The sequence below is a fragment of the Hippoglossus stenolepis genome, chromosome 6 (assembly GCF_022539355.2).
Source record: "Hippoglossus stenolepis isolate QCI-W04-F060 chromosome 6, HSTE1.2, whole genome shotgun sequence".
Taxonomy (NCBI): Eukaryota; Metazoa; Chordata; class Actinopteri; order Pleuronectiformes; family Pleuronectidae; genus Hippoglossus; species Hippoglossus stenolepis.
The window spans coordinates 17441228-17464136 of NC_061488.1; the positions used below are offsets into that span (position 1 = coordinate 17441228).

Here is a 22909-nt window from a genome sequence, read left to right on the forward strand (position 1 = left end):
GTTTCATCCTTGGAACTCATTAGTCATATCAGGATGTTTGATCAGAATAAGTTGTGTATTGTCCTGCAGAGAACTCCGAGGCCTGTTCTCCCTCATTTCCTTCATCAAGACTGAAGACTTTTCGTCCCTTTGGGAGCTGAATGGAGGAAATAGAAAAGCATACAAACTCTGTGGCCTTTTAAAGGCCACTGGGGGATATACATGTATGTGTGGATGAACTTCTTCAGTTTGTACACATCAGTAAAGATAACAGTGCAAAAAGACTATGTATACAGATATGCCCAAACACACAGTAAAAACACAGTTCACTTGAAAACTGTGACAACAAAGATAAAGAGAATAAAATACCATCTCAGAAGAGTAAAGCTCTAAACACAAAAAAACAACATTTAAACACAAACTCAAAAATCAAGTCATTAAAATGCAGCGGGACACTATTCATGGTAAAATAAAATAGAAACACATGAAGAAAGACCTCAATTGAAAACATAGACACCTGCACAGAAGTCTGTTGTTTTTCCACAATCCTTTCATTTTGTCTCTCTCTCAAAACCACTTCCAGCTGATTACAGTTTCCTGGAGTGATTATCTTGGCAAACCAAGGTCCAGTGACACTCCAAAAAATATTACGGACCACAGTCACCATGTTAGTATCTTATTAGGACTTCAGCGCATTAGGAAAGTCAGCACAGACCTGAACGCACATCTGAGAGAGGTTGAAAAAAATGTGTTGTTCCTTAAAAATCAATTAAAAGTTAATTCTCAGGTCGTTGTTTTTTTGTTTTTTGGGATCAGATTGGATCATTATCAGATCTTAATCCCATTGAAAACATCCTCATCTAAAAGGGTCAAAGCTGAAAAACATTGCATGAAATCATCACATGGTTCTGCCTGGATGAAAACTTCATACAATCTCTGCCAAAAGACGCTACAAAAGTCAAACTGCTGTGTTTTGCAGTTCTTCTGTCACTGACTGACACTGACATGTACACTTACCTGTGTGTTTACATCAAACAGAGAAAACCTAATGGACCTGTGTCTATGATTCTATAAAATAATATAATTATAATTCAATTGGACACAGGAGCACTTTGTTTTCAACTGCAGAGATGATTCAATATTAATTACAGGCGTCTGTCTCACGTCTTACGACAGTAAAGACACAAGATGTGTGTTAAAGATGAAAAAGGCAGACAACGCCTCTCATTATCCAGAAATGAAGCCAAAATATCCTGGAAACGTTAACTTTTTAGTTTGTCCCATCCACTAACATGGAGGAAGTGGGGTTTATGAGCTAAACTGCAGCCAACCTGACAGTTTACTATATCCAGAGTCTACCTGTTCAATATCAGACACCTACAGTACAGCTCCTCCTGTCAGGATGAAAACGTGGCTCTGAAAAGTTTGAGGTTGGGTTACAAAAGATTCTAAAAGTTATCACAGTTGTATAAAAAAGTATGAAACATTCACAGAAACTTCTCCTGCAACATAGTCAACTTTCCCCACAGTCAAATCAAATACCTATTCTGTTCAAAATAAATGTATTTCAAAGGTTCTGGCTAAACTAACTATTCATGACACATGAGAGGAAATTGCTAATTTAACATGCAGCAAACTACAAACTGTTTTGTAGGAATCATTCAAAACGACTGTACTAGAGGGTTTCATACTCAGGAATAGACACATTTTGAGTGGAGTATCCCTTTAACAGATATAATTAAATGAAAGCATAATTATGTTTATGTTTTAAGCACTTTAAAGGAACATATCAGTGTTATGATTCAGGGTAAACAGCAGATATCCAGAGACTCCATTCACTGTACACAGTTTACAGTTTAACTACTTTCTTATATCAAACATAAACAAATCTTTCTCCACACAAAAGGTGTTTTAGGTCCAGACGACATTTTGGTTCATCTCTATTAACATCTGTCTGCATATGAATAAAAGATAGATTCTACATTTTCACATACATAGATCATAGGTTTTTGGACTGACTCTAATCTTTCAGTCAAACTTCAGTTCATGTCCAGAAAATGTAAAAATCATCTTTTGGTCACTTTAATATGCCTTGAGGCCAGTGTTGTCGAAAGGATCAGCAGGGTCTTCACATGCTCCCATCGTTCTCATGGGAAGCCCTGACATTTGAGATGAAACAGACAAACAGAACTGAGCTGATGAGCCACAAATTCCCACAAGACAATGAAGAGTTTGTCAAACTTTGACATCTTTGAAGAACATGATGAGTAATCTGCTTCTGCTTGATTTGGCATCAGACGTCCGGGAATCTCATATGGACACTTCAACCCGAAATAGTTTTTTTTATGATTTTCAGTGCTGCAAAGCAACCAATTTGCACAAGGGCTGTACTTAACTTGAGAATCACTTTATGCTACTTTCACTGCAATACACCTCAGAGTGATTCCCTGTACTTTTCATTCCATTACATTTATTTCACATCCTATCATCATAGGAGTGTTTAAATTGTTAAATTTTGTAGATGCAACTTTTGCTTGAATAAACAATAAGACAAAATAAAACAAATACTTGTTTACATGATTGTTACACATTTTCATATCCAGTAAGCTTTGCTGAGAAGGGATCACGAAATGTAGGTTCATGCTGCAGCCACATTACCATTCACCTTCGACAGTGTACGTCAACTAGAAAAGCACTTACTAGAGGTCACCTCCACCAATGCCAACAGTCGGCTAATCAAACCCCATTTAAATTCACTAAACCATGATTTGTATTTGGATCTGCACCAATTTGCGGCACTCATGTCAGTCCCCTTGACATGTTCGATTTTTTCATCAAGATCCATGGATTATCTTTCAAAGAAATTTAACAACAATGTTGAAAAACACCCTATATCTCACAATGTAAAAGAAAGGAAAACTAAATGCTGGATCCACCCCGGATGGGGGAATGTCTTCATCCTTGGGTCATGCCCCGACCCTCCACAAAATGTAATGGTAATTGGTTGAGTAGTTTTTGCTAAATAAGAAAACAAACAGACGAAAACCTCTTTTGTGGAGTTAATGAAGTGAAAGTCACTATAACTTATGACACGATCCCTCACTGGCTTCCCAGCCTCAAACAAGGTTTTCTTTAGCACAGACTGGATCAGAGGAAACATGGATACAGTGGCTTACATCAGGCTGGATTTAACTCAAAACCTGCCTCTACCTGGTAACTTCTATGTAACTATGCCAACAAGACACTCTGCAAACAGGCTATTTTAATCTCTGTAACCATGAAGACCCATCTGTACTGAGAGAGAGGGAGAGAGAGAGAGTGAAAGAGAGGAAGAGAAAGGGAACATGCATTACTCAGACATTTTGACAAGTTTTACGCAAAAATACATGATCGTGTGACACGAGCTCGGCCCCGTCTGCTGTTCCTGCTGACCTACAACACTGCAGCTCACAGATAAATCCTCCCCTAATTAGACACTGTACAACACTGTGGGCCCAAACAGGGTCCAACAGGGTGCAGGCTTGTTTAAAAATACACAGCATGTACATGGCGTCTCTACAGGATCCCCTGAGCTGTTTGAAACCACCTCACCTAATGATGACGTTTATTGGCCCGAGCAGTAAATTTGACTTGTGCATCACAGACACGGCAGCGAGGTGACAGTGCACACAGCAGAGAAAATAAGGAGGGGAGAGGTTGAGGAGGAAGCAGGTGTGAACACGGATGTAAGTCGGCACCATATCAGCACCTGTGTGGGGTGTGTTTGCTTTTTGATTTATCAAAAAAAAGTCTCAGAAGAATCACAATGCAGATTATAACCACAGATATTGTGACTATCAAATGTGTCTCTGTATTTCTAAATACCTCTGATCAATACACTTCCAGAGATGATTCAACTGCTACTTTATGATACAATGGTGGTCAAGCATGATGACTATGTTTCATATGGAAATAAAAAACATTTAACATAATTATTGTCGAACAGCACAGGCAGTTGAAGTTATATTTTTCTCCGTAATATCATTAGGAAAGCGTTGCTGAAATGTAGCCATAGAAATAAATCCTCTTTAGTTACTTTTACGCATAAAAGATTGTCTTGTTTTTCCTATTTAATCCCGCTTTGCTAAATTTGAGCCAATCACTCGGCAGTCGCATGCCTGGTTTGGCTCTGATTAGGCCCACTCTGCCGTGAGTGAGTGAGTGAGTGAGTTTGTGAGTGAGTGTGTGAGTGTGAGTGAGTGTACCTGCACCTGCCGGCTCCTTCAGTCCGAGTCCAAACCTTCAGATTAGACCAGAGTGAGCTCAACTCTAATCATTATGATGATGATGATGAATCCACAGTATCAAGGGTCAAAGGTTATTGCTGTTCTTGTGAATATTAAGCAGATTAAACTGTGAGTGTAGAGTCTTGCATTAAAAACAAAGCTCATTTAGTTCCATAGCAGTCGTGGAAACCACAGCAGCTCTATGAGATGAAACCCCATGAAAAACATCTATCAGATCGGACTTTAGAGGTCTGTATAGTGGATCTACTACTGTGATCATGCTGCTCACACAACACAGGAGCTCAGTTGACTCTTTGGAGGCTGAGGACAGTGACATAGTGTTAATCTGTGCCATCTAGTGGTGAAACACTACACTGCAACACCGTATAATTATAGGCTGCATAGTAATAATAAAACTTGGTTCTCTCGTCTGCTGTCGTGTATCCATGACAATATTGTTGCTTTTATTGGTCCAGATTTGGAGCCATTTACTTGTTCAACTTAATCAAGAAAGTCATTCAAAGCAAACACGTTTTTCCATGAGTGAAAATCCATTTTTTTTATGAAAACACAAACAAATTCTATTTACAGTATACAAAACACATATATTCCTAATGGGACCTTTAAAGATCATTCGATGGCCATTCAATATGAACAGTCTCTTGTGGTTTTCAACAACATAATGAAAATAAAAGAAAGCTGTACCCACAACTGGTCCATTCACAAAGTTAAAAAAGTATCTGGAGAAAAATAGACTGGTGGAAGAGGTGCGGTCACACTGCAGACCCACAGCACACAGGAAGTGTGTGGCCGCCCCTTATTTTTCTGACCTCATATTGTTTTATCCATCTATTTATCCATTATCTATACCAATTATCCTTCGAGGGTCGTGGGGGGAGGAGGGTTAAATACCAGCTGATATTACTTTGTACTCTTCCTCAGTACAAAGACAGATTTGGTGTTGGTTCATTCAAGACTCTAAACTGCCCATAGATGTGAAGGTGAGCATGATGGTTTGTCTCTGTATGTTGGGACAATGCGGGTCCAGGTTGTATCCCACCTCTCACCCAGTGTCAGCTGGGATTTCCTCCAGCGGCCCCCTTCAACCCTTACAGGAAAAGCTGTATAGATAATAGATGGATGGATGGATCTTCATTTCTTCAGACTCAAGGACTAAAGTCTTATTGTACTTGATTCTGAAATAAGACTCCTTATATAAGAGATCTCAGTTTATGAGGTAACCATAGAAACATCAGCAGCAACGGTAGAACAGAAGGGAGCCAGGGCAGGCGTAAGCGTGGAGACAGTGGTAGAAGCTCCTGTTGAAACTGCCGTGGTCATGGAGGGCTCGGCGGGGCGAGCGGGAAGCGGCTTGACGATCTTCATGGGAACGAAGACGTTGGAGGCACAGTGCTCGCTCAGATACTCGCCTCCTTTCTCCTCGTACTCCTGTCTGCTGATCCATCCCTCTGCAGCTCCTGCTCCAGGTGGATGCTCCAAGGCCCAGTCTCTTGCCCCATACCAGGCGCCCAGGGCCGGCTGCGACGCCATGGTCACCTAGGGAGGAGTCGGCCAGTTGAGTTTAAATTGATTTGAAAACAGATTAGCTCCTGATTAACTAAACTATCCCAATCTGGAAAGTGTCTGGCCATCGTAACCGGGGAGAGTGACTGCCTGGTTTTCAATTTCTCTTACTTCACATCACTTTCAGACTGGAAAATGTCCGGAGATTTTCTTTTACATATGAAGAACGAAGCAGGAAATGTATTGGTTCAGACGCTTTAACGACAACAGGAAAATGTGTGGTACATTCAGAAAAATGTATCTTATAAGTATAAGGATACCTGCAGTTTTAAAGAGTTTATAGGCTGTACCTTGAACTGTGACTGGAAGGGTCTCATCGCCAGCAGTTCTCGCTCTACTCGCTCCTTCATCCCTGGGTACTGCATGTTCCCACCTGTCAGAAACACATTGCTCACCAGCGCCTCCTGCTGCTCTGGAGTATACCTGTATGTAGCATAGAAGAAGTAAGAAAAACATCAATATCTTTGAGTTGTAACATTTAAAGGGTCATCTTCAAGAGAAAAAAGAGAAAAACAGTGTGTTAAAAACAAAAAGGTGAATTTATATGACCCATGTGTGTGTGTTTGTTATGTGCATAAGCTGTATAATGAACATGTGATGTGTTTTTTTTGTGAGCAAACTTGCTGAAATGTATTATTACCTGGCCAGGACGTACTGCAGCGTCTCCATCAGTCCCATCTGGTCCTCTCCGGTCAGCGAAGGCTGGAACATTATCTCTGGGCACCGCAGACGCTCCGTCCCCACAAACAGCTGATGGTACTCCGCCACGCTGAACATGGGCTGGAGACGAGATTCAAGTTATTCATCAGCAATATGATTGTTTGAGAAGTACTGACACCAATGTTTCAGCTCATGAGCTCATTACTGTTCTGGCACAAAAACATTACAAAAGGACAAAATGTTTCTCACACATCCTGCCACACATTAAACTGGCAGGTAACTGCTTGCACAGGATTAATGAGGATTTAAATGTCAGTCTGGGAAGTTCCAGTCCCTCTGTGTGACTACCTGAACCACATTAGCAGGTTTTTCTGGCAGCGTGTCCTCGGGAAAGTCAGGATCCATCAGTGCCACTCCGTCTCCCTCGTCCATCGGCTGCTCCAGCTCAGACACCTGGCAGAGAGCGACAGAAAAGCCTCAGGCATTTTGTCAACCGTGGTACATCCGCTGTAGCAAACGAGGACGAGCCCTCCAGAGCCCCGAATCATATTCACGGTTATGACGTGTAGACCTAATTAATTATTGGGTCGTTGTATTTTCACTGCAGGCTTCTAAGTTAAGTGACTGCTGACATTTTATAAAATATTGAATTTAAAAAATGTTCTTTTATGAACTTTTCTAGTCCCAATAGCCACGCAAACCACAACACTACAAGTCACATTCACACTCACAATCATTCAGAGCTCTTCCATTATAGATGCCTTTTATTATTCTACTCATTCTGAAAATTCACAGTAGGAGATAAAATGGAGTCCAGCAGTGAAGATGATTTTGTGTTTCTCTCACTTCTTGACAAAAGAAAAAGAAAGGAACAAGGAGAATCCTCTGATCAAGGAGCTACAGAATTATCCCGATCGCTTCCAGGTTTATTTCAGGATGTCAGTGGTCCAGTTTAATATGCTACCAGCACTGAGGCCGCATATTAAAAAGAAGAAAACTCATTTCTGTGATCTAATTGATCCCGAACAGTTCAAACAAACCTCTGAAATGCATTTGACAGATGCAAAAAATGCAGCAAATCAAAGCTGTTCCAAAAACTTTAAGGAACTTGAGGTCAGAGGGTAAACTTGATTGAAACAATGTGGCCCTATTTATTATTTAACATGCAACCATTTCGGACTTGGTGTGCAAAGATCTTATATCCTTTTCCTCTCATTTGGTGGAGTAACACCCACCTCGATTTTCCCCTCTGCTCCGTCACTATGCAGCAGCTTCTGTCTGCTCTGCTCCACGGCCAGCTGCAGTTTGTTGATGTACGACTGCAGCTCCTCAGCTGAGTCCATGTTGAGCTCCACCAGGCGCTTGTGAAAATGATCCAACAGGCCGTCGTCCAGCAGCTCCTGGACACATAAAACTCTGTGATCACTGTGCAGACCACACCAGATGGGTTTTCAATTCAACAAGAGCTCCACATTATTTTGCACATCCATATAGATCCACAGTCATCTGAACAGCTTAAAAGAAAGATATCTCTTTGGGTCGTCTTCTTTGTAATCTGGACTGCCATACGTATAAAACAGCACAAAAGCAAAACTAGTATTGCAATAAACAACAACACCATGATACAACAGGGTCCTTGCCTGTACTGCCATCAGTCTGTCCAGCCTCTCTTGGTCCTGCTGCAGCTTCTCTTCCCGGCGGCGAGCATTGATCTCCTGAAGCCGTCGAAGCTGTTGAGCTCGTCTCTCCTGCCTCTCCTCCACGCTCACACATCCACCGGGCACCTTACCCGAGAAGGGGAGTTGCATCCGGTGCACCTCCCGCTCATAAAACGCGGGGCTGCGCCACTTTTCCAGCTCTAATTGGAACAAACATTGTGGGAATGGAAAGGAAGTAAAAAAGAAAGGAAGGTAAACAGATTGTTAATGGTATTTAAGATTAACTGGGAGTCAACTATTCAGACACTTGATTGTAAATTTCTGCTGTAACTTGGAGCTGTACTGGAGCTTTCTGATTGCACTGACAATTTGTACCTTCATGATAATCCACGGCCGTGTAACTGTGTTCATGCAGCAGTTCTTCCATGCGGCTGAGTGTGATGGCGGCGAGGTGACCTGGGTATTTCAGATGGAGGAGGCGCTGCAGGTATGATGCTGCCTGGCTCCCAGCCACATTCACACGCTTACAATTCACCGCATCCAACCTGGAATCAAAACCATATCAAAGTTAGACTGTACACAACAAACAGTGGGTGTGAATGGTTGCACTCAATGAAGTCCAAAGCAAATCACTGAAGACGTGTCAGAGTAAGAAAAGTGCAGGTGTGAATAATCCCTCTACTAATTCCAGAAATCTCTGTCTGTCAGTCTGTTGATCGCACGTCACCAGAACTGTTCATCTCATCATCTTCACTCTTGGCATGTGTATCGTTAAAAGTCCAAGGAAATGCAGTGTAGACTTTGGTGCGGTTTGGACACACGTTCAATATTAATAAACTTTTCAATGAACAGGCAAACAGCGCTCTGTAGCAGCAGCCCATACAAATGTTGCGGCAACAACTGATTCACCTGATCAGGGTTCTGTGTACTGTGTACTCTTTATTTGCTGCGGCTCAATTACTGCAGGTCACTTTTACAGTTTCAGAAAGAAAACTGCAACCAGCATCTCCACAGGCCAAGTAAACAGCCCATTCCGAAGGGGCAGGTTTGGAACAGCCACTGCACCAGTAAAATGAATGAGGGCTGGTGTTCAACGTGCTGGTTCCCAGTCACACTGTCATGTCTTACAAAGCAGAGCTGCTGTTGAAGTTATTTTGTTCCACCTGAACACTTCCTACTATGACAAGTCAAAAGACCTGCCGTAAAAATGCTCATCATAACGAGACAAATACAAACAAACTGAACAAGCACATAAAACACAGAGGCAGTTTGTCTGTGAATCCTCACCTGCCGTTGATGATCGGCAGGATGTGAGAGCAGTGGTATCCCGAGGACAGAACGATGCCAGTGTGGGCTGGATGGACGCCACTGTGGGCGTTACTGTGGTAGAAACTGTACAAGCCGTCCACGCCATAGGAGACGTGCGGGACGCGGTAGCACTCGAACAGCAGCTCTGACATCATCTGCCGACAGTGCAACGGGTTACAGGGGGCCTCTGTGAGCACAACGGGATGTTCCACACCGGCCTGCAAAATCATGGAAAAGAAAAGCTGTGAGTTCAGCTGGTCATGCGATCATCAGCTGGTCATCACTGACATTACATGTAAAACAGAGATAATGGCAAAAAGCTACTGTGTGTAAAGTTAAATTTGAAACTTTTTAAGGCCATAATAGATCAAATTTAAGTCCTATGGCAGTATGATATATATGAAGGATAATCAGAGTCCATTAATTACTTGCACTAACCTAATATTGAAGATGGGTGAAGTAGCCGAGTAGAGAATAACCCTCGTTATCTCAAACTACACGTAGAGACTGAAGATATCCATCATCTTTCCTACAGCTAAGCTGAGTGTACTGAGATCAATTATGGGTTTTTAGTTTTGTAGGCAGTTATCAGCTCCATGTTGGCCTTGTTTGTAGTTATATCACAGCGTGCTAATATCGAATATTGTGAGTAAGAACTACAAACTGTGCAGGAGACCAAAACATTTCTCTCTAAATGATGAGAATAGGGCTTATTAAGACCTACTAATACATACTTAAGCCCTTTAGTACATAATGTTTTAACTATTTAAGGATTTTTGAAGACCTAAATATTTAATTTTATGAATTTGAGACTTTAAACCAAGTGGAAACCCTGTCACTTCAGGAAGAAAAGTTAAATATACGTCTTTGAGATTAAACGCCTTTTTGTAACACACAAACTTCTCATTTGTAAAGGTTAGAAATTTCCAAACACATCTGTTTTGGTAAGTTGAATTTAGGTACTTTTACCAGTACATGAGATATAGTCTACAACTCCAATTCAAACAATTAGTCACAATATCTGCAACAATTTGGACAAGTACATTTTCAAAGTTTTTGTCAGGCCAAGACAGAAGCTTAATGAACTGAAGTAAACGAATATGGAGATGTCACACTGGGCTCTGGGTCATTGTTTAGTGCATTTCTGTTTTTGTTTTTTTTCCACTAATGGTTTATTTTTTAATATGAATGCATTTTATATTGCTTGGATCTCTATGTTTTATTTGTCTGTGTCAGTTAAATAACTCACTGACTGGAAACCTGTGTTGCTGATAATCTGTTGGGATCTTGTGAAATAATAACAGGAAGAAAATAAATAATAATAATGCTATGACTTTACAACCTAAATAAACCTGCTGAAACTTTGAGGAATGGCATAACAAAAAAAGCTCCATTGAAATGAATGATTACAATAATAATCATTTATAAAAGGTTATTAGACGTTAACGTGTGTATTCAAAGATAACTCCTGGTCACATGTGTGCGGGGGGGGGGGACACCATGTTCGACCCCCCGGCAGAGTTACCTCAGAGCTGATGCCCAGACGTGAGAACACATGGTCGAAGATGAGCTCCTGGATCTCGAAGTTGACCACCACGTTGCGGTCGAACTGGCTCTTCAGCAGCCACCGCAGAGGCTCCAGGTTCGGGATGTCGTTGCCGATCTGGGTCTCGCTGCGCGCGGCTCCTCTGCTGCGCGCCGCCACGGACCTGAAGAGCAGCCGCGGGGAGTCCAGCTCCCCCGCCGCCGTGGCCCAGCCGGCCCGGGTCTGGAAGGAGCCGTTATCTATCACTATCGGGACCGGTGTGGGGGTCAGGCCTTGGGCGGGGAGCTCGAGCGTCGGGTCCGGAGACGTTTTGAAGTCCTGGAACGAGAAGATCTGACAGACCGGTCGCTCCGTGGAAGCCATTTTGAAAAGGTGCTACTGCAAAATACCTCCGAGTGGAAGCTTGGCGTCGCTGACCTATAGTTCTGCCTTAACTTAAAAAGGCCTTGAATCTTTGCACAGCAACAAACTACTTGTTAAATATTTTAACATCACTTAAAAAAAATATAAGTAGAATTCATATAGTATACAAGTCTGTGGTTTTCTACTGTTTGCAAACAAAATGTCCCATATTTCAAGGATTTATATTTTAATCTTCAGCAAATCATTAACACATCTGTCTGTCTGCACTGCAACACATGTTAGGAACAGTGTTGTGTATGAATACCATGTGAATGTGCATTGAGGCAAGGCGAGCTGTTTTTATTTATAAAGCACATTTCATACACAGATTCAAGGTGCCGTACAGGGACATAAAAAAAAAACACAGACAAAATGAAATCCATCAAAAGAAAGTTTAAAAGAAATTTGAAGCAAATATAAGAGGCAAAAGAGATGAACTGGATAAAAGTGTTTGAAAAAGAAAAAAGGAAAAGTTAAAGGAGTAAAATAATACAAATGAAATAGATAAACAATGTTAAACAATAAAATAAAATGATGGCATGACCTAGATTTTGTAAAACAATTAGGTTAAAAGCACTTGTGAATTAAAATGATTGGGTCTATAACCATCAGGCAGTTGGTTCCAGCGCTGTTTTGCATGATGAATCAAGGCTGATTTACAATAAACGTGGAAAAAAAGAAACATACATACTTTCTACCACCAGGGGTCGTACTACGACTACAATGATTGGAATATGACCGTGTGAGATGATACACATTGATTTATCTTGGTAATTTAAGGTAAACTCCCCGATTGAGCCTATTTATCATTAAATCACACTGTACATGAGCATAATGAAAACATTTCTCCCTCATGTTAAAAATAATTTGCTGAATAGAAAATTACAATGTGCACAAGGAATTTCAATGCACGACTAAAATCTGACTCATTGTTTCAAGCTGTGCAGCCACATTTTGTTCAAATCCACAGACCTCCATTTTAAATTCTAGTCCCCCTGGTGCAGTCGTAAAAAGCCCTGTATTTACTGCAGAGCTATTTTCAATCTGAATGCAAACTAACAGACTTTGTTATCATCACCTCAAATTGGGCCCAACTGGGATTATTCACTGGACATGCATAGTCGATTATGAATGAAACCATGTGGAGAGACATTTTCCCTCAGGCCTGAGATTCCGGATTTCTCTCCGTCTGCCATCCTGTTACTCTCAGCTGACCGGGTGAAGCCTCAGCTGGTGATGTGGGACACCTGCACATGAGAGATGCTGCACGCCCCACTTCAGGCCACTCAGTCAATGGACGTGCTACAGATCCCACACTCTGATTGTTATCCCCCTGCATTGTATCATCTAAAGCTTGATGGAATTTCTGCCCACGTGGCTTGATATTTTTGTGTGCAGCATTTTCTCATGTTCCATAAATTGGGTAGATGCCTAAATTAGCAACACAGAACTTTTACCTTTCATTCATAATTTAATTCAGCAATCCGTTAATGAAGTGAGAATTAATGAGAGGGATTAATACGATGTGAAACATAATCTACGTTGGATTAAAGTGGAAGCATCAGATTGTAGCATAATCATTTTTTTCATTCTTCAATATTTTTCTTCACAGCAGCCTTCAATATGCTCCTATTTATTAACTTGTGTTTAAAGTTTAATCTTTGATAATATATTCTGACTGCTAACATAATGCAATGATTAAATCACTGCACATGCAGAGGCTGACTGCAACTGTAAGATCCCTTCAAAGGCTCAAGATTAATATGCAGAGACATTTTTACAAAGGCAGTGTTACAGCCCATAGAAGTTTCTGTTTGAAATCCCAAATATTCCAAATATGTCTGAAGTTAATTATGTTATTATATATACAGTATTCCCATTTGATAAATGGTTGCTTTGCTATTTTATTCAATCTGCTGTGTATTGTGTTGACTTGTATAGCAAGTCCTATACATTTGGAGACTTTATGTTCTTGCTATCTTTTACTTGTTAATTCATTGTGCATATTTAAGAGATTCCCTCGCTTAGAAGAACATGCAATTAACAGTAGGAAGTGAGGGGTCAATTTCCTGGACAGCAATGGTATTTGGGTGCAGAGTATAAGAAGGATGAAAGAAGGAAAGTGTGTGTGTGTGTGTGTGTGTGTGTGTGTGTGTGTGTGTGTGTGTGTGTGTGTGTGTGTGTGTGTGTGTGTGTGTGTGTGTGTGTGTGTGTGTGTGGGAGGGAGGGGTGTTACTGTATGAGGTCTAATGGTGTGACACTGAAGCACGAGCACAGTTCAGTGCTCAGGCACAAAGCTCTAAGTGCCTGCCGTCCCCCTCCTCCTGATGCTAATAAGCAGATCTGGGTCAGCTAACTCTCTCAAACACACACGCACACACATGCACACACACATGCACATACGGCCTCAAATTCATACAACAAATACACCCCCATCTACGTTCTCTCCTCCAAAACACACACACACACACACACACGGCGTCCATTACTCCCAGGAGGCAAGACATGACATTGTGCCGCTGTCCGTGCACGTTGCTCGCAGCTCTCTGCTTGTTGTGCTTGTCATCCAGGCCGCAGTGATGAGGCGCAGGGGAACTAATAGTCTACAAGCTCTGTGGGACTGCCATGCCTGATGCCAAGCAGCGTCCATTTTGTGGAGGAATGAGCAGACTGTTAGTTCCCACTGACAGGGAGGAAGGGGGAGGAGGGGGATATAATGTGAGATTTACACCCAGTTTTGTTGAATGTTCATGATCAATAGGGTTTGATCACATCTTTCATGATTTCTAGTTCATTTATTGTCTTTCCATTTTATTTTTGGGTTGTTCCCACTGACCATGATGTCATTTAAAGAGGAAAAGTCAGTGAAAATGTCAATGGGAATACAGGAAAATGCTGCATATTTAGGATTAATGGATAATAATCTGCCAATTAGATGATTTCTTTATTCTATTTCAGTTTATTTACTACTGAGGTCTTTTTCACATATTTCACAGTCGAGCATCCTCTCTCTCTCCAGGGATGGAACCCTGAACCACCAGCTCACTTCTGGTTCTGTCATGTGTTTGTGTGGGCAGGAAGAGACTGTGACTTGTCACTGACATTATGCTGTTTTGTTTGCAGAATGCTCTGAGGGGAAAAAACATCTGTCAGTGATGATTATGTGCGTGATTATGAATCACAGCGTACTGCAATCATTTCCATTCAGTTGTCATGACGACAGAGAACTTTCTTTTGTAAACAACGGCGCAACCACATGATGCTACTTTTTCTCATTTAAAATGGGGCTTTATCCATCTTGTGTCGTTGTGATGTCACAATAGAGTTATCCATTACAAATGTATTCGCTGTTTTATTACAATGTTTCTTATAATATTCACCTGTTCACAGGAGCAAAAACTCCTCCGTGAGTGAGTGGGTGATGAAATGGCAGTTGGAGGAGCAGAGACCAGTTTACATAACAATCCTGACTCTGAGCACTTCTTATATATATCAGAGCCTCACTGTGGACAAAACCCCCTGCAACCTCTATGACTCTGCTCCGCACCCTGTCACGCCTGCATCCACACACACACACACACACACACACACACACACACACACACACACACACACACACACACACACACACACACACACACACACACACACACACACACACACACACACATACACATTCCTCTAGACACACACACTAACCTCTATCTCTTTGCCTTTCTCTTTCTCTTACTCACTCCCTCACACACACACACACACACACACACACACACACACACACACACACACACACACACACGCACACACACACAGCCCACACACTCACACTCACACACACACAGTCTGTCACTACTGCTCTCTTCAAATGGCCCTGTAAGCCCAGCAGATATTTTTGGGCCAGAGAGTGATTAATGTGTTTGTGCACCTGTCACTATTCATGCATTCATGTATGTGTGGGAGTTTGTGCACAAGTGCATGAGATGTGACTGTGTGTGTGGGAAGGGTATTTCTAGATATAAAAATATTAAAATGCATTTCTCAGTGATGATCGGGAGAATCCTCCCTACATCACTCACATTGTGGGGACTTGTCTTCCTTATAGGGACAAAAAGCAAGTCCCCATTAAATTACTGAAAATTAACTATTAGATTACAAGGTGAAGACATACTTTATTTGTGTGTGTGTGTGTGGGGGGGGGGGCACTAACACATACATGGCAGTAACTAAGGGGGGGTTCACAGTGTACATTGCAGGTGCATCAGATCCAACCGAGATGTGAGGGATTAAGTAAATCAGTGTGTGTGCACCTCCACAGTCCTGGGAAGAGGTTTAATCAGGTTTAACATCCTGTTATTCCCCTAAAGAATAACAGGATGTGTGTCAATACAGTGACACACATCCTGTTATTCTTTATTATCGTTATTCTGTTATTCTTCATATCATTATTTTGCAACGAGGCCGACAGGACATCTCATTCACTCGTAATTATAATGAATTATGTAACATCACCTCTTCTTTTAAGTCTTGGCAAAAACATTCTATTTTTTGATGGTATATTCCAGAATTTGCCAGGGGTGCCAGACTATAACTGTTTTTATATCTCCATTATTATCTGTGTACGTCCTTTTGTATTTTGACCATTCATTTTCGTGTTATGCAGGGTTTTGTAATTTGTATTGAAAAGTGCTTTATGAATAAAGATATAATTACTATTAACACCTGTTATTAGATGCTTTTTTTTGTCTAATATTTTTGGGCCATTTCAATGTATTGTTGTACAAAGCCCTAACATACTATACTTCTCAAAACATCATGGCCACCACCAGCTAATCAACATTACCATGGATGCGGTTGAAGATTATATATAGATATATATATTTCATTCAATATATATATAATAATAAAAAATCCATTAGCAAAAAATCTAATTCTCAGCACTGTGCATCCTTGAAAGAAGTAAGTGTTATTTCACCATTCTGTAATTTGTATTTCGCTTTTATTGAGGTTGGGCTTGAATGCTTTAAATTCTTCTTACGTCAAACTTGTGCTGGTAAAATCTCTTTTCTCCTAAATCTCAACGTACACACACGCACGCACACACACGTGCACACATCCTGTCCAATTACTGTGACCATGGCAACTATCAGAGATTATTGCTCCCAGTCAGGGCTGCATGGCTGTTAAAGGAGGCGGTAAGCCCTTCCATATCTCAGGCCTACACACACACACACACACACACAGCACTGAATTAATCCTTCTCTTTGTAGCCTTATAGAAGCTAAATTGGTCGCCACAGCAACCAATCTCAAAACCCTTTCAAAGAGAAAAGAGACTGAAAATCCATTTCGTCATGAAGCATAGGAATACATCTATCGTGTTTGACAGAATTCAGTGTAGTAGGGAATATTTTATAGCTATGTTTGCAATATATTATATATCCGCCTCATTATGTTTCCTACGTCTTTTCCTTTTTCGTTGCACAATTTCGGTTATAGGCTGCGTGTAGCCTATTTTCCTTTTTTTTTTTTGCGTGCTTGCGTTTCTTGTGAATGCGCGTGTGTGTGTGACATTTGCAGACCATCCTCAGTCCCAGCGTCAGCCCGGGGATTGTGCATGTGCATGGGGGGAGGGAGAGATGCCTCAAGGACTCTCCCCGGTTCCTCACTACTGTCCCATACACACACACACTAACACACACACACTAACACACAACACACACACACACACACACACACACACACACACACACACACACACACACACACACACACACACACACACCCAGACATTGATGACACACACTCACTAACAAACACTGCGTTGGCCTGAACACAAACAGCAGCTGGCAAAGCAGCCCAAGTCAAGCATGAAAATATGCGGAACTTTCTCTGTCCTCTGGCTACTTTCTAAATTTAGACCTCTCCTCCATGTTACGTTTTTTTATTTTGTCTTGCGACGCTGCTCGTGCATCATTGACTCACACTTCTCACAACATTTTCCTTTTTTGAATCCGCCTTGAGAGTGTCTCAATTTGTTCACACATCCTTTGATAATTACCAGAAATGTGTTGTTTTTTTCAGTATGCAAAGCTTTTAAATTATGGCGACTATAGAGGTGAAAGACTTGGTATTTTAGCCTTCTTGCTATAGTGGGCTTCATTTCTGCAAGCATGCTGCAAAAAAAAAAAAAGATGACAGCTTTGCTGAGCCGTGTCACAGCAGATTATGGCGGCGAAGACGAGGTGCTTCTTATTCTTGATGATTAGAGCCGAGGTGGAGAAGAAATAACTCCCCCTCTTTCCTCTCCTCTGCGCGGAGCTTCAGTAAATCTAACAAAGCTGAATAAAGAACAATTATATTTACCAGCTAATAACTATATTGGTTTTCTTTTTTAACTCTGTGATGGTGAAATTAATAAAAGCTGAGAATTCGTGTTTTCCTTGCAGTGTGCGTGAGGAGCTGTCCGTGGTGCTGCAGCATCAGGCCAGATGCACGATGCTCATCATATCACCAACGAGTTGCTTCCCTCCGCGCACAGCCTGCACATGCACATCTGGAATCCAGCTGTTAAATGAGCAGGAAACGTAAAAATCCGCATTCATGCGTGAGGAATTAATGCACAGATCTGGGCAAACAGCGCCATTCATTTAAATGTTTTAAACGTGGGGCAAGATTTTCATACGGGAATAATTTAATTATGTTTTTGACGCGAACAAAAGGAATAATTTTTAAGGGGAAAGAAACAATATCGGGAAACACATTTAATGATTTTCTATGGGAAAATAATTTTAGTTCATATTTGTTTTTTTAAAATTGTATCTACGGGACGTACTTTTTTCTTTATATTTGTGAAAATACACATCAGTGTTTGTGTGTGTGTGTGTGTGTGTGTGTGTGTGTGTGTGTGTGTGTGTGTGTGTGTGTGTGTGTGTGTTTTTTAATCAAATTAAATTTTGATTAAAACCGCAAATACAACTGCGGATAATGTTTTTTAAAAATGATCATAATACAGGCTATTTATAATTCCTTATATTTTGATAAGTTGATGCAAAAATGATTTTTTATTGCTCATGCTATTGTTGCATGCATGATGGCTGTATGTGTGTGTGGACCTGTTGACAGAGTAGAGCACGAGGGCAGGTGAAATGTTTGATCTTTTCATTCATTCACGCATTAATGTCAGAGACACTGTTGTAATACACTTACTCTATGCGGACACGTGCACGCTTCTCTGTCTCTCTCTCTCTCTCTCTCTCTCCGTGACAGTTCCTCTGCTGTGCACGAGCCGTGTTACACCGGTATTCTATACGGACACGTGCACGCCCACACACACACACACACACACACACACACACACACACACACACACACACTCTCTATCTCTCTCTCTCCCTCTCTCTCCCACTCTCTCATTGGGTGAAGCAGTCAGAGATTCCACCGCCTGCGCTGTCACCATCAGGACCCCAACAGGAGAATAAAAAAACAGCTTGGATGAAAGAAATATGCCAAATTGTCTTCTTTAACCACAAATGATCGAGGACACATTTTTTTGGTCTCTGCATGTTTCCGGGCGTTTCCTCGCTGAGACTCATGTCTGAGTGTCTTCTTATTTTTCCTGTGAGGGACTAATATGGATGAGCAGGCTGAGAGAAGAGGCTGAGGATCTGTGAAGGGTTTGGGTGAGACGGTCAGGCAGCTCCACGTAGAAGAGGCAACAGGCATGACTTCAGTGTAGCACTGAATCCAAGCTCGATCCTGCATGCATCTGCATCTCCGCTTTTTCACTCCGTAATATCATTCTCATTCGAAGACCGCATTTTACTCGGATAGAAGATGGCTCACCTGATCCGACACAAGCTCTCCAACAAGCTGACCAACGCGGCCCACACGGTGTCCAACAAATCCCAGGCCAAGGTCAGCGGGGTGTTCGCCCGCCTGGGCTTCCAGGCCGCGACGGACGAGGAGGGCCTGGGTTTCGCCGAGTGCGATGACCTGGATTATGACTACCGACAAGGGATGCAGATGGATGTCCTTCAGGGAGAGGAAGAAGGGGCACACGTGGAGGGAGATGGGGATCTGGACGGAGACAGCCACTACCAGAGGGACGGCACCGGGCCCCGGCCTGCGTCCCTGAAGACAGGAGGCTCCCTGGACGAGGACAAACCAAAAATCACGACATGGGAAGCTGGCTGGAACGTCACCAACGCCATTCAGGTACACTGTGATCACTTTATTATAAAAATCCTGTGAGGATGCAGAGAATAGCACGTGATGCATGCAGGCCTGCAACTGCACGAGATGTCACCTTGAAGATATTTTAGGAGGAAGAGGGCCTGGAGATGCGCGTAAATTCATTCAACAAAAAAATAGAATAAAGAAAACATATTTTACAAAGCAGAATAAAATAAAATTTAAATATATTAAAATCTGCTATATTTTAATAATGGGCTAATTCAAAGCATGCTCCAATTTAAAATGTAACAATTGCTGGTTTGTGTGTGAATCCATTGCAGTCAGTGGGTCTTAGAATGGATTTATTCAAATCTGTTTATCAGTGGAGCTGCAGGCAGGGCCTGTTCCTCTGTGATAGCCCCGAGGCTCAATGGCTCCACGTGCTTATCAGCGGCTCCATCAAATGTAGTTTTTAAACAAATTAATGTGAAATTTCGTTTTTAAATTGTTTTCTTTATAATGCTCTAATTCCTTGAAGCAAACTAAAGGCCTGTTTTTTTCAAGGGCGAAGTCAAATAGAAAAATAATGGGTGAGATGCAGACATTAGAAATTGATCCGTTGTGTTAAATCACACGTTTGCTTTGCATGACATTTTAATGCCAAATATACATGTTTCTTTTTTGACGGTTATTATGTAAGCTGTGCGCTGTGTGAGCCAGTCATTGCCCGGGCTGCCTCGGCCTGTCAATGCGATGTGGGCCTCGGCCATTATCATCCAACTGCGCCTCTCTGTCCGCAGGGCATGTTCGTCCTCGGCCTGCCGTACGCCATCCTCCACGGCGGCTACCTCGGCCTCTTCCTCATTATCTTCGCGGCCGTGGTGTGCTGCTACACGGGCAAGATCCTCATCGCGTGTCTGTACGAGGACAACGAGGACGGCATCAAAGTGCGCGTCAGGGACTCGTACGTGGACATCGCCAACGCCTGCTGCGCGCCCCGCTTCCCAGCCCTGGGCGGACACGTCGTGAACGTGGCGCAGATCATCGAGCTGGTCATGACCTGCATCCTCTACGTGGTGGTCAGCGGCAACCTGATGTACAACAGCTTCCCGGGGTTCCCCGTCTCCCAGAAGGCCTGGTCCGTGGTGGCCACGGCCGCGCTCCTGCCGTGCGCGTTCCTGAAGAACCTCAAGGCCGTGTCCAAGTTTAGCTTGCTGTGCACGATGGCGCACTTCGTCATCAACGTCCTCGTGATCGCCTACTGTCTCTCCAGGGCGCGCGAGTGGGCCTGGGAGAAGGTCAAGTTCTACATTGACGTGAAGAAGTTCCCCATCTCCATCGGCATCATCGTGTTCAGCTACACCTCCCAGATCTTCCTGCCCTCCCTGGAGGGGAACATGCACAGGCCGAGCGAGTTTCACTGCATGATGGATTGGACTCACATCTCCGCCTGTGTCCTCAAGGGCCTCTTTGCCCTGGTGGCCTACTTGACTTGGGCAGACGCCACCAAAGAGGTCATCACAGATAACCTGCCTTCAACCATAAGGGCCGTGGTGAACATCTTCCTCGTCGCCAAGGCGCTGCTATCTTACCCGCTGCCTTTCTTTGCTGCAGTTGAGGTTCTGGAGAAATCCTTTTTCCAGGACGGCGGCAGGGCCGTGTTTCCTGACTGCTACGGCCCCAATGGGCAATTGAAATCCTGGGGTCTGGGCCTTCGAGTCACCCTGGTAGTCTTCACCTTGCTCATGGCTGTCTTTGTCCCCCATTTTGCCCTTCTGATGGGCCTAACTGGAAGCCTCACCGGCGCCGGCCTGTGCTTCCTCTTGCCAAGCCTCTTCCACCTGAAGCTCCAGTGGAGGAAACTCCTGTGGCACCACGTCTTCTTCGACGTTGCCATTTTTGTTATTGGAGGCATATGCGCCATATCTGGCTTCATTCACTCAGTTGAAGGACTCATAGAGGCCTACAGGTACAATATCCACGACTGAGAGCTTCAGAGATGACCTTTTACTGAAACGTGACATCCCATAATGCCGCACTCCTGCAGGCTGTCATGAAGCAGACCTTATCAAAACATCATGTTGACCACTTGACATAGAAGCTTGTGAGGAGGATTATTTGTGTGAAATGTAGCCTACATCTTTTTATTTCGCCTTCGTGATATAATGTGCAATAATGAACTCTACAATCATAGTGTAAAGTCTAGTCTTCTCATTCCAGAAAACATGTTTTATTAAGTGGACAGAGGAACACAGCCTCCGCATGACAGGGGGCTGATTAAATAATATGCGGGCATGACGGAGCCTGAGTCTTCATGCAAAGTTATCAGAGATCCAGTGAAAATGTCCGCCGTGGCTCTATAACTGTCAGTGTGTACGTGTTTATAGTTGGGGAATGAAATATGTGAAAAACAATGAGGTGAATATGTTGTTACTGGTTTTTGAGCTGCTAGATATATCATTAATCCCACTCCAGAGAAAATATAAGAGCAGGGCACCCTTCAGATCACACGATGCTCTGTGGAATTATTAAAAAACCATGAATAACGTATGTGTAGTTGTTTAAAACAGAATGACTTTTTATTTCCGGTTTGGGTTTTTTTGTTGTGTTTTATTTGACATCTTATAGATAGTGGTCCTGTTGGCTCGTTTTGTTTTCTTGGTGTTTCAAGTGTCATTCTGGATGAAGTGAATTCAAAGTTCAAGCAAGTGGGTCCTAACTGTGTTATATGTATGAAAACTGTCTGTCTGATGATATTCTCTTCCTATTGAACGTGTTACTTGTGATTTAAATGGAACTAATCATGGTGTGTGAGACCAAGAGTTTGTCGAATTAAGAGATAAATAAATCAAATATTTTATGGCTGGTGATTCTAATGTTTCCTTGCGCATTGAATTGTAATGAAATGTAACCAGTGGGTGACTGAAAAGCCTCAGTTTTGCTCTGTGGAATTGTGGGTCCTGTTAAATTTCTCTTATCACAACAATCCGAACATGTGAAGAGTTTGTCGATCTGCTAAGCTGTGTGACAACTTGTGTGCAGCCACTTTATTAACAGAGGCCTCCAGAACAGCTGGTTGCAGTTCCTGGTAACATCCGTTTTAGAACAAAGGACATGATGGGGAATATCCCTTGTATGTTTGAAGGTCTTACGTAGCTTGATGTTAAGTTGCAAACCACCAGCAGATATCAGGGATCAGATGTAAGCGGTCTTAGTGTCATCGGGGTGATTTTGGCCTGTTAATCACAAACCCTCTCTACGAGGGCAGGCCCACCACAGGCTGATCAGACCAGGGCGTGAACATACAATCTTGGGGCCTGATATAATTGTTTAAAAAAT

At 42.4% G+C, this 22909-nt stretch overlaps 2 protein-coding genes across 2 annotated transcripts; one reads left to right on the top strand and one right to left on the bottom strand.

The window, feature by feature from the left end:
- Positions 1-4776: 4776 nt before the first annotated feature.
- Positions 4777-11832, bottom strand: actr5 (actin related protein 5). Its single transcript, XM_035160321.2, has 9 exons — positions 10980-11832; positions 9434-9672; positions 8522-8691; positions 8129-8346; positions 7724-7888; positions 6837-6941; positions 6469-6608; positions 6119-6251; positions 4777-5801 (listed from the first exon to the last, which is right to left on the bottom strand). Exons 1-9 carry the CDS (start codon positions 11361-11363, stop codon positions 5475-5477), a joined length of 1881 nt encoding a protein of 626 aa, XP_035016212.1. The 5' UTR covers positions 11364-11832; the 3' UTR covers positions 4777-5474.
- Positions 11833-18791: 6959 nt separating this feature from the next.
- Positions 18792-22440, top strand: LOC118110507 (vesicular inhibitory amino acid transporter). Its single transcript, XM_035158296.2, has 2 exons — positions 18792-19612; positions 20371-22440. The coding sequence occupies exons 1-2, from the start codon at positions 19232-19234 to the stop codon at positions 21556-21558; spliced, it is 1569 nt and encodes a 522-aa protein (XP_035014187.2). The 5' UTR covers positions 18792-19231; the 3' UTR covers positions 21559-22440.
- The last annotated feature ends 469 nt before the right edge of the window (positions 22441-22909 follow it).

Excerpts from the sequence above, each read along its gene's own strand:
- actr5 (XM_035160321.2), bottom strand. The coding sequence starts at position 11,363 with ATGGCTTCCACGGAGCGACCGGTCTGTCAGATCTTCTCGTTCCAGGAC. Across the intron at positions 9,673-10,979 it reads GTCTGGGCATCAGCTCTGAG|GCCGGTGTGGAACATCCCGT; the intron begins GTAACTCTGCCG and ends ATGATTTTGCAG. Across the intron at positions 6,609-6,836 it reads AACCTGCTAATGTGGTTCAG|CCCATGTTCAGCGTGGCGGA; the intron begins GTAGTCACACAG and ends TCTCGTCTCCAG.
- LOC118110507 (XM_035158296.2), top strand. The coding sequence starts at position 19,232 with ATGGCTCACCTGATCCGACACAAGCTCTCCAACAAGCTGACCAACGCG. Across the intron at positions 19,613-20,370 it reads ACGTCACCAACGCCATTCAG|GGCATGTTCGTCCTCGGCCT; the intron begins GTACACTGTGAT and ends CTCTGTCCGCAG.